This window comes from Bos mutus, chromosome 10 (genome assembly GCF_027580195.1).
Source record: "Bos mutus isolate GX-2022 chromosome 10, NWIPB_WYAK_1.1, whole genome shotgun sequence".
NCBI lineage: Eukaryota > Metazoa > Chordata > Mammalia > Artiodactyla > Bovidae > Bos > Bos mutus.
In genome coordinates, this window is record NC_091626.1 from 70,532,456 (window position 1) to 70,546,172 (window position 13,717).

A 13,717-nucleotide genomic window follows, 5' to 3' on the forward strand; every position below is an offset into this window, starting at 1 on the left:
ATGGAATTCTCCAGGCCAGAATACTCGTCTGGATAGCCTTTTCCTTCCCCAGGGCATCTTCACAACCCAGGAATCAAACCCAGGTTTCCCGCATTGCAGGCAGATTCTTTACCAGCTGAGCTACAACAGAGACTCAATTTAGTGATTTAAGCTGAGGTTTCCCTCATTAAAAGTTATATGTGAGTAATTTATTATCTAATCTACTTTATCACACTGTAAGCCTGTTTGTTTTGCCTACTGTGTTAATCAGTAAAAGTGAAGGAATTGACCATGTTTCTAGGCACACTCTGGAATGAAATTTTATATTTTGTAATTAACCTGTGTTCTCAATTCTTAAGATTGGAAGATTTGATGTCTTCTTTCCACTGTAGGTAATGCATGATCCATTGAAAACTTGGCAAGATGCACCATACATTTTTATTGTACATGTTGGCATATCATCCTCCAAGGAATCATCAAAAGAAAATTCACGAAGTACTCTTTTTACCAGTAAGTACATTTTGTTTCTTTTTATCACTTGTATTACTACTGTCTTGTTGTGTTGTATGGTGGCTAGTGTCAAATTGCTTTAAAGAGGGAATAAATGAAGAATGTTGTCAAGTAGAAAAATTGAGGGAGAGAAATTAACATTTTTCTGCATCCAGTGTGAACAAGATACAGTCTTAGGTACTCCACTTATATTTTATTACTGTGTAGTATAGATATTAGATTTCATTTCCCTTCATTTGATACTCCTGCTTTTAACTTTTTCAGTTAATATCATGTTCTCAATAGACTAAAATTTAGTTACTAAGTCAAGACTTGGACATTTTTAAATTAATGGACTTGTATAATTTTTTAATGTCTCAGTTTTTCTTACTATTCTCCTTTCTATTTTTGCCACCCAGTTCAGGGAATCATCACCTGGAATTTTACAGTAACTTATTAATTAGTCTTGTTTTCTGTAGTTTCTTTTTTTTTATTTCTTCCTTTTTTGCAGTTTTCTTCCCTTCCCTGCCTTTTCAAGTAGAATATTGAATAGAAGCAATGATGGTGGACATCCTTATCTTGCTCCTGACTATTGGCAGTATTGGCACATTTCACCATTGAGTATGATATTTACTATAGAGTTTTCAAAATATTCTGTTTCAAGATTTTTTTTTTTAAGAATGAATACTCAGTTTTATGGAATCTTTTAATCGAGTTTATTAAATTGAGCATATAGATTCCTCATTTAATCTGTTGTTGTGATGCATTATATTAACTGATTTTTTAGTGCTAAACTGTTCTCGAATTTCTGAGATGCCATTTTTGGCCTTGATACACACACACACACACACACACACACGTAGCTGGATTCTATTTTCCAGAATTTTATTTAGAGTTTTTTGTCTATGTTCAAAGTAAAATTGGCCTAATATTTTAATTTCTTGTGTATCTTCTATGGGTTCTAATGTTCAAGTTATTGCTAATCTCATGCAATGAATCAAAGAATGCCCCCTGTTTTTATATTCTGTTGAACAGTTTTGGTAAGGATGGAATTATCCATTCCTTAAATGTTTGATAGAACTCACTTATGATAGTGTTTTGGCCTGATGTTCTTCTTTTTCCCCCATGAAGATTTTAATCAAGTGATTTTTTTCTTTAATAGTAATAAATATTTTAGTTTTTCTGTTTTTCCTTGAATTGGGATTTTTCTTTTTTTCTTCCCCCTGAGAAATTTTCCATGTCATTCAAGGTTTTAAATTTGTTGGCATAAAGTTAGTAATGATATTTCTTTTACCAAAGAAAAAATTTTTTTTAATTCTTAGTATTGCTTTTATGCCTTCTCTTTTTAACTTGCAAAATCTTTCTAGGATTCTGTTTTACTATATTTTTATTGCAATTAACCACTCTTTTACTTTGTTAATTTTCCTATTTCATTGTCTTTCATTAATTTTTATTCTTATTTTTATTTCATTTGACTTAATTTTAAACTTTTGTTTTATGGATTCTTGTCTGGAATGTTTAATTCCCAAGACCAGAGATGGGTCTTATTCTCCATAATAATATGGAATATAGCAGATCTAGGCAAACCAGAGGTGACCTGGCAGTATATCCTCCAGACCCATGGCTTTCTAATGGGCAGTAGCCTCATTGAACAGTTGCTAGTGTTTATTTTGAACCTTCTTTCTTTGAAAAGGATGGAGAAGAAACCCTGCTCCCTCCACTTCAGCCTCTTCATTCATCAGATGGTTCTGTTCCCCCTTTATCTTGAACACCTGCTATTTTCAGTGATCTAGTAGAAGCTGCATGCTCAACTACTTTGGGACCCAGAGTCCACCTTGACCATGGGTTCAGTCTCAGTCACTGTTCTGCATTTTTATTCTGTTTTGATATGTGGAGCTGTTTATCTTTTCAAGCTTATGTCCTTTTTGTTTCCTCTCTCTTTTTTTGTTTTTGCTTTATCCATCAGTCATTTGGAACTAAGAAGGTGATACTCAAAACTTAAGTACCCCTTGGTGGGAGCCCTGCAATTCTCTTAAGACAATTTTATCTTCTTTCTTCCCTTCATTAAAATCTTTGGTATTTTCTTTTACCTATAAAATATCCAATTCTGCAGCAAGACTTAGAAAACTTCACAGATTATTCCAGTTTACCTTCTGCTGTGTGTCAGAATGCTACTGTATAGTACCATGTGCAGCCTCAGAACTACATGTCCTTTAAATGTATCCTGCATTTTCACAACCATGATCATTTTCTTTCGTCATGTAATGTCCTCTGCCTGGATGGCTTTTTACTTTGTCATAGAAAATATACATCCTTCTGGGGCTGGCTCAGGGGGGACAGTTCTCTGTTGCTTTCCAACTCCCTCTCACCTGGGGATGGTAATCCACTTGGTGGCAGAAAACGTGCGTCTTTCCATCTCCTATATTTTCCATAATGTGTGTCACATGGTAAGTGCTCAGAAAATGTGTGTTATATTTTAGTATAGGACAGGGATTAGCTTTAGAGTGCCAGATAGTAAATGTTCTCTCTGCTGCAACTACCCAGCTCTGCCCTGTGGTGTAGATATAGCCATTGACAGTACGTAAGTGGATGTGATTGTTTTCCAATAAAACTTTGGAATGGTTGGCCAAATTTGGCCCATGCACTGTATTTTGCTGACTTCTGCTGTAGAGTAAATAGAGAATGTGACAGATATTTACGAAGTATTTATATTTACTCTTTCATTAAATTAAGAAGGTTTAGATTACTAACCAGTTTGGCTATGAAATTTTTGTGATTGCTAATATGGGATGCTCCTTTTCTTCATGTAAGAATTGGGTCTGTCTTTTAATAGTGGTATGTCCTTTTTGCTTGATAAAAATTGGTAAGAAATATTTGTTGCATTGTCTGTATCTGGAGATAGATGTCACTTCTCAGATAAAGCAGTTTATTTATTAATCATACCTAAAATTTATCCAAGTAGTTTTTATCAGTTACAATTTAAAAGTAGTTATAGGTTTACTTCAGTAAGGCAGCTCTGTCACATTCTTGTTGGTACTGTTATTTGTTTTGCTTCATTAAACACTGTTATTATTAAGCACTTTCTGAAAATGATATGTTAATAGTAGGAAAGTTAAGTAAAATTGAAGTAGGTAAAAAAGAAATAAAGCAATAGGAAAACATAGGCCAGGAGAGAGAAGAGGCAAAGAGGGTGACAGAATGAAGAAATGAAGCCCTGTACTTTGCAAAGCATGTTAGTGATGTAAGAAAAAGCATATGTGAAGTATGTTTGGAGTTTAGAGGAGATGAGGAATAGTTCCAGTTGGGCAGCTCACCAGGCCTTATGGATGAAATACATTCATCTTGGTCTTTAAAGGACATGAGTATGAGAACAGAGGACTTTTCTACTAAAAATGGTGATGGAGCCAGAGACCTGTGCAGGACACAGCATGAACCATCAGAGCACTTCATGATTGAAATGGTTAAAAGTAAATTACCCAATGGAATTTTCATTAATTTCATCAAACAAATATCAGATGATGTTTCTGTTTAATTTTTTCATCCTTTACATTAATTCTGAGGACTGTGTTTTGGCAGTGACTGTTGAAGTGAAAGGTCCCTATGAATACCTCACGCTTGAAGAATACCCACTGATGATTGTAAGTGAACTTAAATTCTTTAACCTCAACATTAAATGTGTTTAACTTGTTTTGAGGCAGTATTAAAGACTTGTTCCTGAACAGTTCAGAAAATACTGCTTGTAGTTCTGTACTTCTTACTAGAATGTGATCTTGGGAGTGTCAGTGAACCCCTCCATGGCTCGTTTTCTCATTTATAAAAGGAAGAAGTCAATGACTTGGAGAATTTTAGAGTTGAGAGTACCTGATTCACTTTTGACATCTCTTAGATCCAAAATGGAGTACTTAAAAAACTCTGTAGTTTCTGATCCCACTTAGTATGACTAAATGATGATGCTTTCTCCTTTTCAGTTGTGTCTGTCTGAAAACATCCTTAATCTGTTTTCAGGTTTCTTTTTGTTCATGATTGTTGTTTTTCCCTTGTACTTTTATAGTTTTCCCACTTTGGTGTTTCATAGCCTTCAGCAGGCTCTCTGTGTTGTCTTCATTTAAATAATTTTTGATTGTGAGCTGAAAAAAACCTTTTGATACAGAAGAGTGGTCACTCTTGATGACAAGTCCTGAGGCAGTCTCCCTCTGCCCAAGAGGAGACAATTTTTTCATCTTAGTATTGAACTTCACAGAAATAAATAAAAATTTTTTAAGTAGAAGGTGTAATATGTATATTTTTTATAATATGTTAGGACTATGTGTAGATTCTAAATTGGCTCTTGGCCCTAATCCTTCTTTTTTTCTTTTACCCACTTGGATGACAGTTTTTCATGGTGATGTGTATTGTATATGTCCTGTTTGGTGTTCTGTGGCTGGCATGGTCTGCTTGCTATTGGAGAGATCTCCTGAGAATCCAGTTTTGGATCGGTGCTGTCATCTTTCTGGGAATGCTTGAGAAAGCCGTCTTCTATGCAGAATTTCAAAACATCCGATACAAAGGAGAATCTGGTATGTACCGAAAAATGTTTGACAGTTTGTGAGTGATTGGTAGGTGAGACTAAAGAACAATTTTCCCAAGGTCAGCACTCATTAAGTAGATGTAGCTTTTTAGTTACTTGATTATGATAACAACTTAAGCAGAATCACTGTGATTGTGACATTGTTTTTAATCTCTTAACTTGTAGTGTCAGTAATTTAAGAGTAAGGTATGGTAAGTCGCTCAGTCATATCCAACTCTTTGCGACCCCATGGACTGTAGCCTACCAGGCTCCTCCGTCTGTGGGATTTTCCAGGCAAGAGTACTGGAGTGGGTTATTATTTCCTTCTCCAGAGGATCTTCCTGACCTAAGGATTGAACCCAGGTCTCCCGTATTGTAGGCAGACACTTTACCGTCTGAGCCACCAGGGAAGATTTAAGAATAATTTTATTGAAATATACTAAAAAATGTTGAAACGGTAGTGGCCATTTTGGGAATTCAACCATCATTGAATCTTAGTTGCTGTTGATTTTTAAGGTACCATTATTACATGCATCTAAGAAATAAGAAAGAAAGTAAATACTACTAATTTAATTGTAAGATGCCATTGATTGTAAGACACATCTTGATTTCAAAGCTACCTTAGAGGTGTGGGGGTGGTATCTATTTGGTAAAATATAATAATACCGTGAAAATAGAAGAGTATTTGTGGTTTAATAAGGTGAACAGATAATGATAGAAATTGTTTTGTGCTGAAGTGTTTTTTGATAGCTTCAGTTCTCTCATCAGACCATACATATAATTATTTTTTCATTTAATTATTAGTAACCGTTATTGTAAGATATACTAATTAGATCTTTCCCTAGTCTTTGAAATGGCTTGAAAATAATAGATGTAAAAAAGAGTTGAAAATTCTGTGTTTGTGTTTTCTGTGCTGTATTTCACACTTTTTTTTTTTTTAATGGGAGGAATTCTCCTTAGATGCTATAAATTATTCAAATAGGGTAAGGTATTCTGAGGTTTTAGTGATGTGGGAGGTGGAGAGGGAAAGTAAATTGACACACCCAGATTACTATCCACATGAGGAAGATCCTAAATAATATCAGCTTCTACTGGTAAACATTGGCAGAATCGGTATTCTTTTCAAGTAGGACTGATGTCAGTGTTTGTTCTGAAGAATGTTAGAAATCTACATTTTGGGTCTACAATTGCACCTTTTCCCAAACTTGGATTACATGCTGCAGTGTTTCTCTGTTTTTTTCTTTCTCACAGTCCAGGGTGCCCTAATCCTTGCAGAGCTGCTTTCTGCAGTTAAACGCTCACTGGCTCGAACCCTGGTCATCATAGTCAGTCTGGGATATGGCATAGTCAAGTAAGTATTGCCTTTAAGTGTTGTCTTCCTATACGGAAGAGCAAATTAAAATGCTGATTAAATTGAAACAGTGTTTCAGGTTCTCAGTGTAGTTCTGAAAGAGTTTATATAAGAGATAGGTATGAAGTCAAAAACATCTGAAATTTTGTAGATTCGCAGAAGTTGGAAAAACCTTAGTGTTTGATTTCACTGGTTAGAATTCAAGGAGCATCTACAGGAAACCTGCAATTTAGCAAATGACATTGAAACATCAAATTTTTAGAGTAAACTTATTGTCTTTACTCTTCCAAAATATTCTTGAAAATCAGATTTTTTGAATAGGAAGAGTGTTCTTGGGTGCCTTCTATATATTAGACTTTGTTCTAGGTCCTAGGGATACAGCAAGAAAACAAAAGACTTGGAGCTTACATTTATGGGGGGGCTGGTGCACAGACAAAGGTATTTGAGTGAAAAATCTAATGTGTCAGTGAGCAGATAAAGCAGGGAAAGGGTATAGAAAGTTCTAACCAGGAGGGGGAACTTGAAATTATAATTATGGTGGTCAAGGAAGGCTTCACTTAGTGACATTTAAGAAAAGATCCAGGTTAGTGAAAGAACTATATATACACCCAGGGGAAGAGATACTAAGATGTGGTCAGATTCTTTTATATTTTGAAGATGGAGAAAATGGACTTTGCTGATAGAGCAAATATATGATATGAAAAAAACGAATCAGGGATGATGCCAACGATTAATGTTTTGCCCTAAGCAAGTAGAAGGATGGAAGTGACATTAACTGAGTTCAGGAAGATTTTAGGTGGAATAATTTGGAGTAGAGCCAGGATTAAGAGTTCAGATATCCGAACGAGGGAAGTCGGAGGAAAAAATTAGGGCAGAGAGATAAATTTGGCAGTCAGGGCATCAGTTCAGTTCACTTCAGTAGCTCAGCCGTGTCTGACTCTTTGCAACCCCATGAATCACAGCACGCCAGGCCTCCCTGTCCATCACCAACTCCTGGAGTTCACTCAAACTCATGTCCATAGAGTCGGTGATGCCATCCAGCCATCTCATTCTCTGTCGTCCCCTTCTCCTCCTGCCCCCAATCCTTCCCAGCATTAGGGTCTTTTCCAATGAGTGGCCAAAGTATTGGAGTTTCAGCTTTAGCATCAGTCCTTCCAAAGAACACCCAGGACTGATCTCCTTTAGGATGGACTGGTTGCATCTTCTTGCAGTCCAAGGGACTCTCAAGAGTCTTCTCCAGTACCACAGTTCAAAAGCATCAATTCTTCGGTGCTCAGTTTTCTTCACAGTCCAACTCTCACATCCATACATGACTACTGGAAAAACCATAGCCTTGACTAGACAGACGTTTGTCGGCAAAGTAATGTCTCTGCTTTTTCATATGCTATCTAGGTTGGTCATAACTTTCCTTCCAAGGAATAAGTGTCTTTTAATTTCATGGCTGTGGTCACCATCTGCAGTGATTTTGGAGCCCCCAAAAATAGTCTGACACTGTTTCCACTAGTTTCCCCATCCATTTCCCATGAAGTGATGGGACCAGATGCCATGATCTTAATTTTCTGAATGTTGAGCTTTAAGCCAACTTTTTCACTCTCCTCCTCCATTTTCATCAAGAGGCTTTTTAGTTCCTCTTCACTTTCTGCCATAAGTGTGGTGTGGTCTGCATATCTGAGGTTACTGATACTTCTCCCGGCAATCTTGATTCCAGCTTGTGCTTCTTCCAGCCCAGCGTTTCTCATGATGTACTCTGCATATAAGTTAAATAAGCAGGATGACAATATACAGCCTTGACGTACTCCTTTTCCTATTTGGAACCAGTCTGTTGTTCCATGTCCAGTTCTAACTGTTGCTTCCTGACCTGCATACTGGTTTCTCAAGAGACAGGTCAGATGATGTTATTTAAAGCCTTGAGATAGGATGTGACCATCAAGGAAGTGAGTGTATATAAAGAGGTCAAAGGATTGATCCCTTGAACTATTATTATTTAGAAGTCAACGAAGTGAAGTAGAATTGTTGTAGTTCAGTTACTCAGTCATGTCCAACTTCTTGCAACTCCATGGACTGCAGCACAGCAGGCTTCTCTGTCCTTCACCATCTCAGAGTTTGCTCAGACTCAACGTCCGTTGAGTCGATGGTGCCATCCAGCCATCTCATCCTCTTTCATCTCTTCCTCCTGCTTTCAATCTTCCCCAGCTTCAGGGTTTTTTCAGGGCAGAGGAAATATAGAAGTGACCAGTGAAGTGGGAGACGAAGCTAAAGACTGTTTCGAGAAGGGAGTGATTAATTGTGTCAAGTAAGAGGATTGAGATGTGAACATGGGCTTTAAACTACATGAATGATATTAGTGACCTTAAATAAGAATGGTTTTGGTGAGGAGCAGAACAGAAAGCTCGATTGGAGTGAGTTTAAGAAAAAATAGGAGGAATTCTTTTAAATAGGGGAGAGGAATTAGGTATCAGTTCAGTTCAGTTCAGTTGCCCAGTCGTGTCTAACTCTTTGCGACCTTATGAATCGCAGCACGCCAGGCCTCCCTGTCCATCACCAACTCCCTGGCAACCCACTCCAGTGTTCTTGCCTGGAGAATCCCAGAGACAGAGGAGCCTGGTAGGAGGCCGTCTATGGGGTCGCACAGAGTTGGACACGACTGAAGCGACTTAGCAGCAGCAGCAGCAGCATGTCCATTGAGTCGGTGATGCCATCCAGCCATCTCATCCTCTGTCATCCCTTTCTCCTCCTGCCCCCGATTCCTCCCAGCATCAGGGTCTTTCCAATGAGTCAACTCTTCGCATGATGTGGCCAAAGTATTGGAGTTTCAGCTTTAGCATCAGTCCTTCCAAAGAACACCCAGGGCTGATCTCCTTTAGAATGGACTGGTTGGATCTCCTTGCAGTCCAAGGGACTCTCAAGAGTCTTCTCCAGCACCACAGTTAAAAAGCATCAATTCTTCGGCACTCAGCTTTCTTCCCAGTCCAACTTTCACATCCATACATGACCACTGGAAAAACCATAGCCTTGACTAGACAGACGTTTGTCGGCAAAGTAATGTCTCTGCTTTTTAATATGCTATCTAGGTTGGTCATAACTTTCCTTTATAGGTAGTTATTTTCAAGGAGTTTTGCTTTAAGTGGAATTAAAGAAATGGGGGACCTTAATTTTTAAAATTTATTCGTTTATTTAAGAGAGTTTTGCTTTAAATGGGATTGGGGTTCTCACTTTTGCAATTTATTTATTTGTTTAATGCATGTGGTTGCTTCCTGTAGGCCAGGAAACATTCTGGATTTCTAAGATAATACCAGTGGGGAGATAAATTCCTGTCCATTTGCAGTTTTTCTAGCATGTAACAAAATGTAAGAATAGGCATTGGTAAGGCTTAGGTAGACATGATTTAAGGTAGTGCATCTCACACTATAATGCTCTAATGAATCATCTTGGGGTCTTGTTAAAATGTATATTTCGATTAAAAGGTATTTTTTTTTTTAATTAATTTATTTTAATTGGTGGCTAATTACTTTATTGCAGTGGTTTTTGCCATACACTGACATGAATCAGCCATGGGTATAAAAGGTATTTTGAATTTCAAGAGTCTAAGATTTTTCCTCGGATGACACTGAAGCTACTCAGACTTTTCATATTTTGTTGAATTTTGAGCATAATAACAGGCTATTTAATGAGTTTTAATAAGATTTTGGCTATATTAAAGAACTGTTAAAAATTTTAGATTTGATAATGATATTGTTATTATGTTTTTTCAAAGTCCATATCTGTTTAAAATATACAGAAATACATATATATAAAAGGTAAGATTTCTAGGATTTGTATCAGGATAATATGGGGGATGGAAAGTGGATGAGATGTTCATGAGGCAGGATTAGTTGTAGGTTGATGGCTTTTGGAGGTGGATAATGGGTTTATAGGGGTTCATTATACTATTGAATATATTTCAGGATTCTCTATAATAAAAGGTTTTGAAAAATTTAGTGATAAGGGACTGGATCTCAAGTTCTAGTGTTTACTGTCTTGATTTAAAACCATACATCTATTTGAGGTTTTTTTTCGGGTAGATCAAGTATGTCTGGCTTATCTCTGTTAAGTTGTTAGCCTGTGTTAATCAACATGAGTTTCTATTACTTAGCTTGTCTTGGGGTTTGTTGCATTTGTACTCAGCTATCTCTTTTCTTCCTCTTTAGGCCTCGCCTTGGAGTCACTCTTCACAAGGTTGTGGTAGCAGGGGCCCTTTATCTTTTGTTCTCTGGCATGGAAGGGGTCCTCAGAGTTACTGGGGTCAGTATTGCTCAATCTGATTTTTTGTGATCATTCTCCATTTTGTGATCATTTTGTTTTTGCCTTGAAGTTAATTAGAAGTGTCTGTGGGCTTCTTTACTGTTTTCCTCTAAGTCACCTTTGGGCTCTGGTTTCCAAAACGTATGTATAATTTATTTTTCTTTTTAATCTCTTAGAGCTTTAGAAATTTAATGTATGATGAGGAGTGAATGCTTTCCCACCTGCCCCCAAATTACTACTTATTTACTAGTTCTCAATGGGAAGCAGCAATGGAGCAGTGGGCTCCATTCTTGCATAAGTGACAAGCATTGTAATCATGCATTTTCTGGTTAATCTAATTTTTGTTTTAAAGTGACAGTGCTCTTTGCTTAACCAAGACGTGCATTTCAGAGGTTTCTTAAAATTGAACTGATTATGTTTTATATAATTATTGAGAATTCCATAATTATGCCTTTATCAGGGATGAAAACCAAAGCACTGAGATATATGATAAAGAAATTTATGTTAGAGCTGGTTTAATTTGAAGAAGTGGGCCTCCCTAGGTCATTACTCTCTGTTATAAATTGTCAGATTAAAGATGGTAAATGCTGTAAACTTTTCTCTCAATTAAACTGAGCTTAGTAAGTTTTGCAACAAATGAAACACTGTGGATGCACATTTGGTTTTCAAGTTGCACTGTCCTCTGTATGTAATTTTCTTAGACTTTCAGCAACTTTAACCCTCTGTCAATTTCATTTTCTTTCTCCTACTACTGTAGTATTTTTCTTATCCCTTGACTTTGATAATAAACCTGGCCCTCTCAGCAATTGATGCCTGTATTATTTTATGGATATCCTTTCAATAATGCCCTGGTGATTTGAGTAATTAGGATTGAATAAGTAAATAGTATCTTAAACTTAGGAAAACAAGCAGCATAATTTTGGGGACAGATACTTACTTGCCTTACATCTTATTTTGAGATGAGCTTTTTTCGTAAAATACATTGTATACAATTCTAGAAACCAGTAATTCTTAGTATATAAATGATGCAGAAAGTTTTGAATGTGAAAAGGGTCTTTGATTTACAGCCAAAATCAAAATGATGGGAAATGATAGGTTGGGATGGGAGCATATACTGCCATAACGTTTTTGGTATAGTCACTTCTTAATGTGGATCTTAATATGCTAAGAACTCTATGCTGGTTGTCCCTTATTAGTTAGCAACATATTTCACTGTGTTGAGATTGTAGTCAACAGGCTGTGTGAAGTGCTAACAGCTGTATGTTCTGCATGATGGTTTATCAGAAGGGAAGAATGGTGTAGGTGCCACGTGTTACTCCACTTTGTTTTCTTTCAGTTCAAATGCAAAAATCACTCCAGCTGATTATATAAATGCAGAATCATGTGCTGATTTCTTCTCTATGACTCTCTGGACATCTGTTTTTTCACCATCTCTTTTTCTTTGTCTGCAGGCCCAGACTGATCTTGCTTCCTTGGCCTTTATCCCCTTGGCTTTCCTAGACACTGCCCTTTGCTGGTGGATATCCTTCTCATTGGCTATTTTGATGGCCATCCATTTTCTCCTTTTGGAGAACATGATCTTTCTGTAAAGGATTTTTTTTTTTTAAACCGGTTTTGTTGATTACTCCTTAGTCTGGGATTAGGGAATTTTCAGTCTAACAACCTGAGGCCTGAGGTAAGCAGTTTTCTTGTTTTGTTCTTAATTTTTCAAATTGCATCCGAAATCAGTGACTGTATCTGAGCACAAAATACAAACTTCTGGCTTTCCTTTTATTTATTTACTTTTTACACCTACCTCTCCTCCTTTTTTAAAAAATGAACTTTGATTTTGGACTAATTTGTGCATCCCACTTAGTGTTAGAGTAACTGGCTGCTCTGCCATTTCTTTCAGCCTCTAGGAATATTAAATGCTTTGAAAACTATGAAAAAAGTTTGATTCTTAAAATATGGTTTTGAAACTCCATAAGGTTATTTGACTCTTAAAATTCTGTATGAGTTTAGCAGATTTAAGTCCTTACAGGTCAAATGTTTTGAACCCCTGTTCAGAAGGTGACTTGGAATTGTCTGAAGGCTTCCACTCTTTGAAGTAAATATTGATTCATTTACAGGTGAAGTCAACCAGCACACAACAGACAAATTTCTTTTTCTCCTGCTTCTTAAAAATAAATACTATTTATTAGAGATTTGGCCTATTGAATGAAGGACTTGAGTTTTGGGATTTCTGTCTTTTTTTTTTTTTTTGGTTTTTATTTATATGCTCCTAGGTATAATTGTGCAATATTATTGTCTTAATAAACCAATGTCATAAAAGGCTGAATATAAAAAAAATAATTTTATGAATTTAAGTAGATTGTCATTTATCAAAGATCTTTGAAATTAAAGTGTTTTGGTTCAAATGATCAAGCTTTCCTACATCAGTATCTTTCAAGTGTGCTTTGTGAACCTCTATAAATATTGGGAGGAATGAAGAGGAAAGTGGGACAAGACCAAACAGTTAGATAACGCAGTGTTTAGGTAGCAGCTAGATATTTGTCAAAGCACAGACCAAGCTCCAGCTCACTCATTGTTGTGTCTATTCATTCTGAAAGTTGGACATGAGGGCAGCTATCCTCTTTAGTAGTCATCAGTTCCCCTTCTGTCTTCTGTGGCAACTCCTCCTTGGGAATAATGTTCTGAAAATGGAAAGTCATTACTTTTAGAGGCCAATTGCCTGGAATACTCAGCCAATTGTAATTGTACCATCCTTTTAATTCAGGATCAATCTAGCAGCGGATGGTAGTTTTCTTAATATTACACAAGGAATCTAAGTGTAGAACTGTAGAAGGTTGTAGTCATAAGTATTTATGACCCTAGGCTGGATTAGCTGGGACAGTGAGAACAGAGATACTTAACCTTAGAGGAAGAGAGAAAATAATGCTGACTCCTATTCCCTTGCCTGAGACTCATTTTCATTTTCTTCCATTTGTCTTCATTTTCATTTTCATTTTTTTTTTCTCTAGAAAGCTGCTTCCTATCTTAATTTCTCAATTTTTAATAATTTTTCTCTTCTTTTTTTTTCTTTTTCCATTCTC

The 13,717-nt window shown here is 36.5% G+C and overlaps 1 protein-coding gene across 1 annotated transcript in view; it reads left to right on the forward strand.

Annotated features, from left to right (window-relative positions):
* Positions 1-13,717, forward strand: part of TMEM87A (transmembrane protein 87A) — a 38,899-nt gene that overhangs the window by 11,166 nt on the left and 14,016 nt on the right. Inside the window, exons 7-12 of the mRNA XM_070378167.1 lie at positions 372-489; positions 4,045-4,106; positions 4,841-5,024; positions 6,266-6,365; positions 10,553-10,646; positions 12,098-12,166. Coding sequence (XP_070234268.1) covers positions 372-489; positions 4,045-4,106; positions 4,841-5,024; positions 6,266-6,365; positions 10,553-10,646; positions 12,098-12,166 — 627 coding nt within the window. The remainder of the gene's footprint in view (positions 1-371; positions 490-4,044; positions 4,107-4,840; positions 5,025-6,265; positions 6,366-10,552; positions 10,647-12,097; positions 12,167-13,717) is intronic.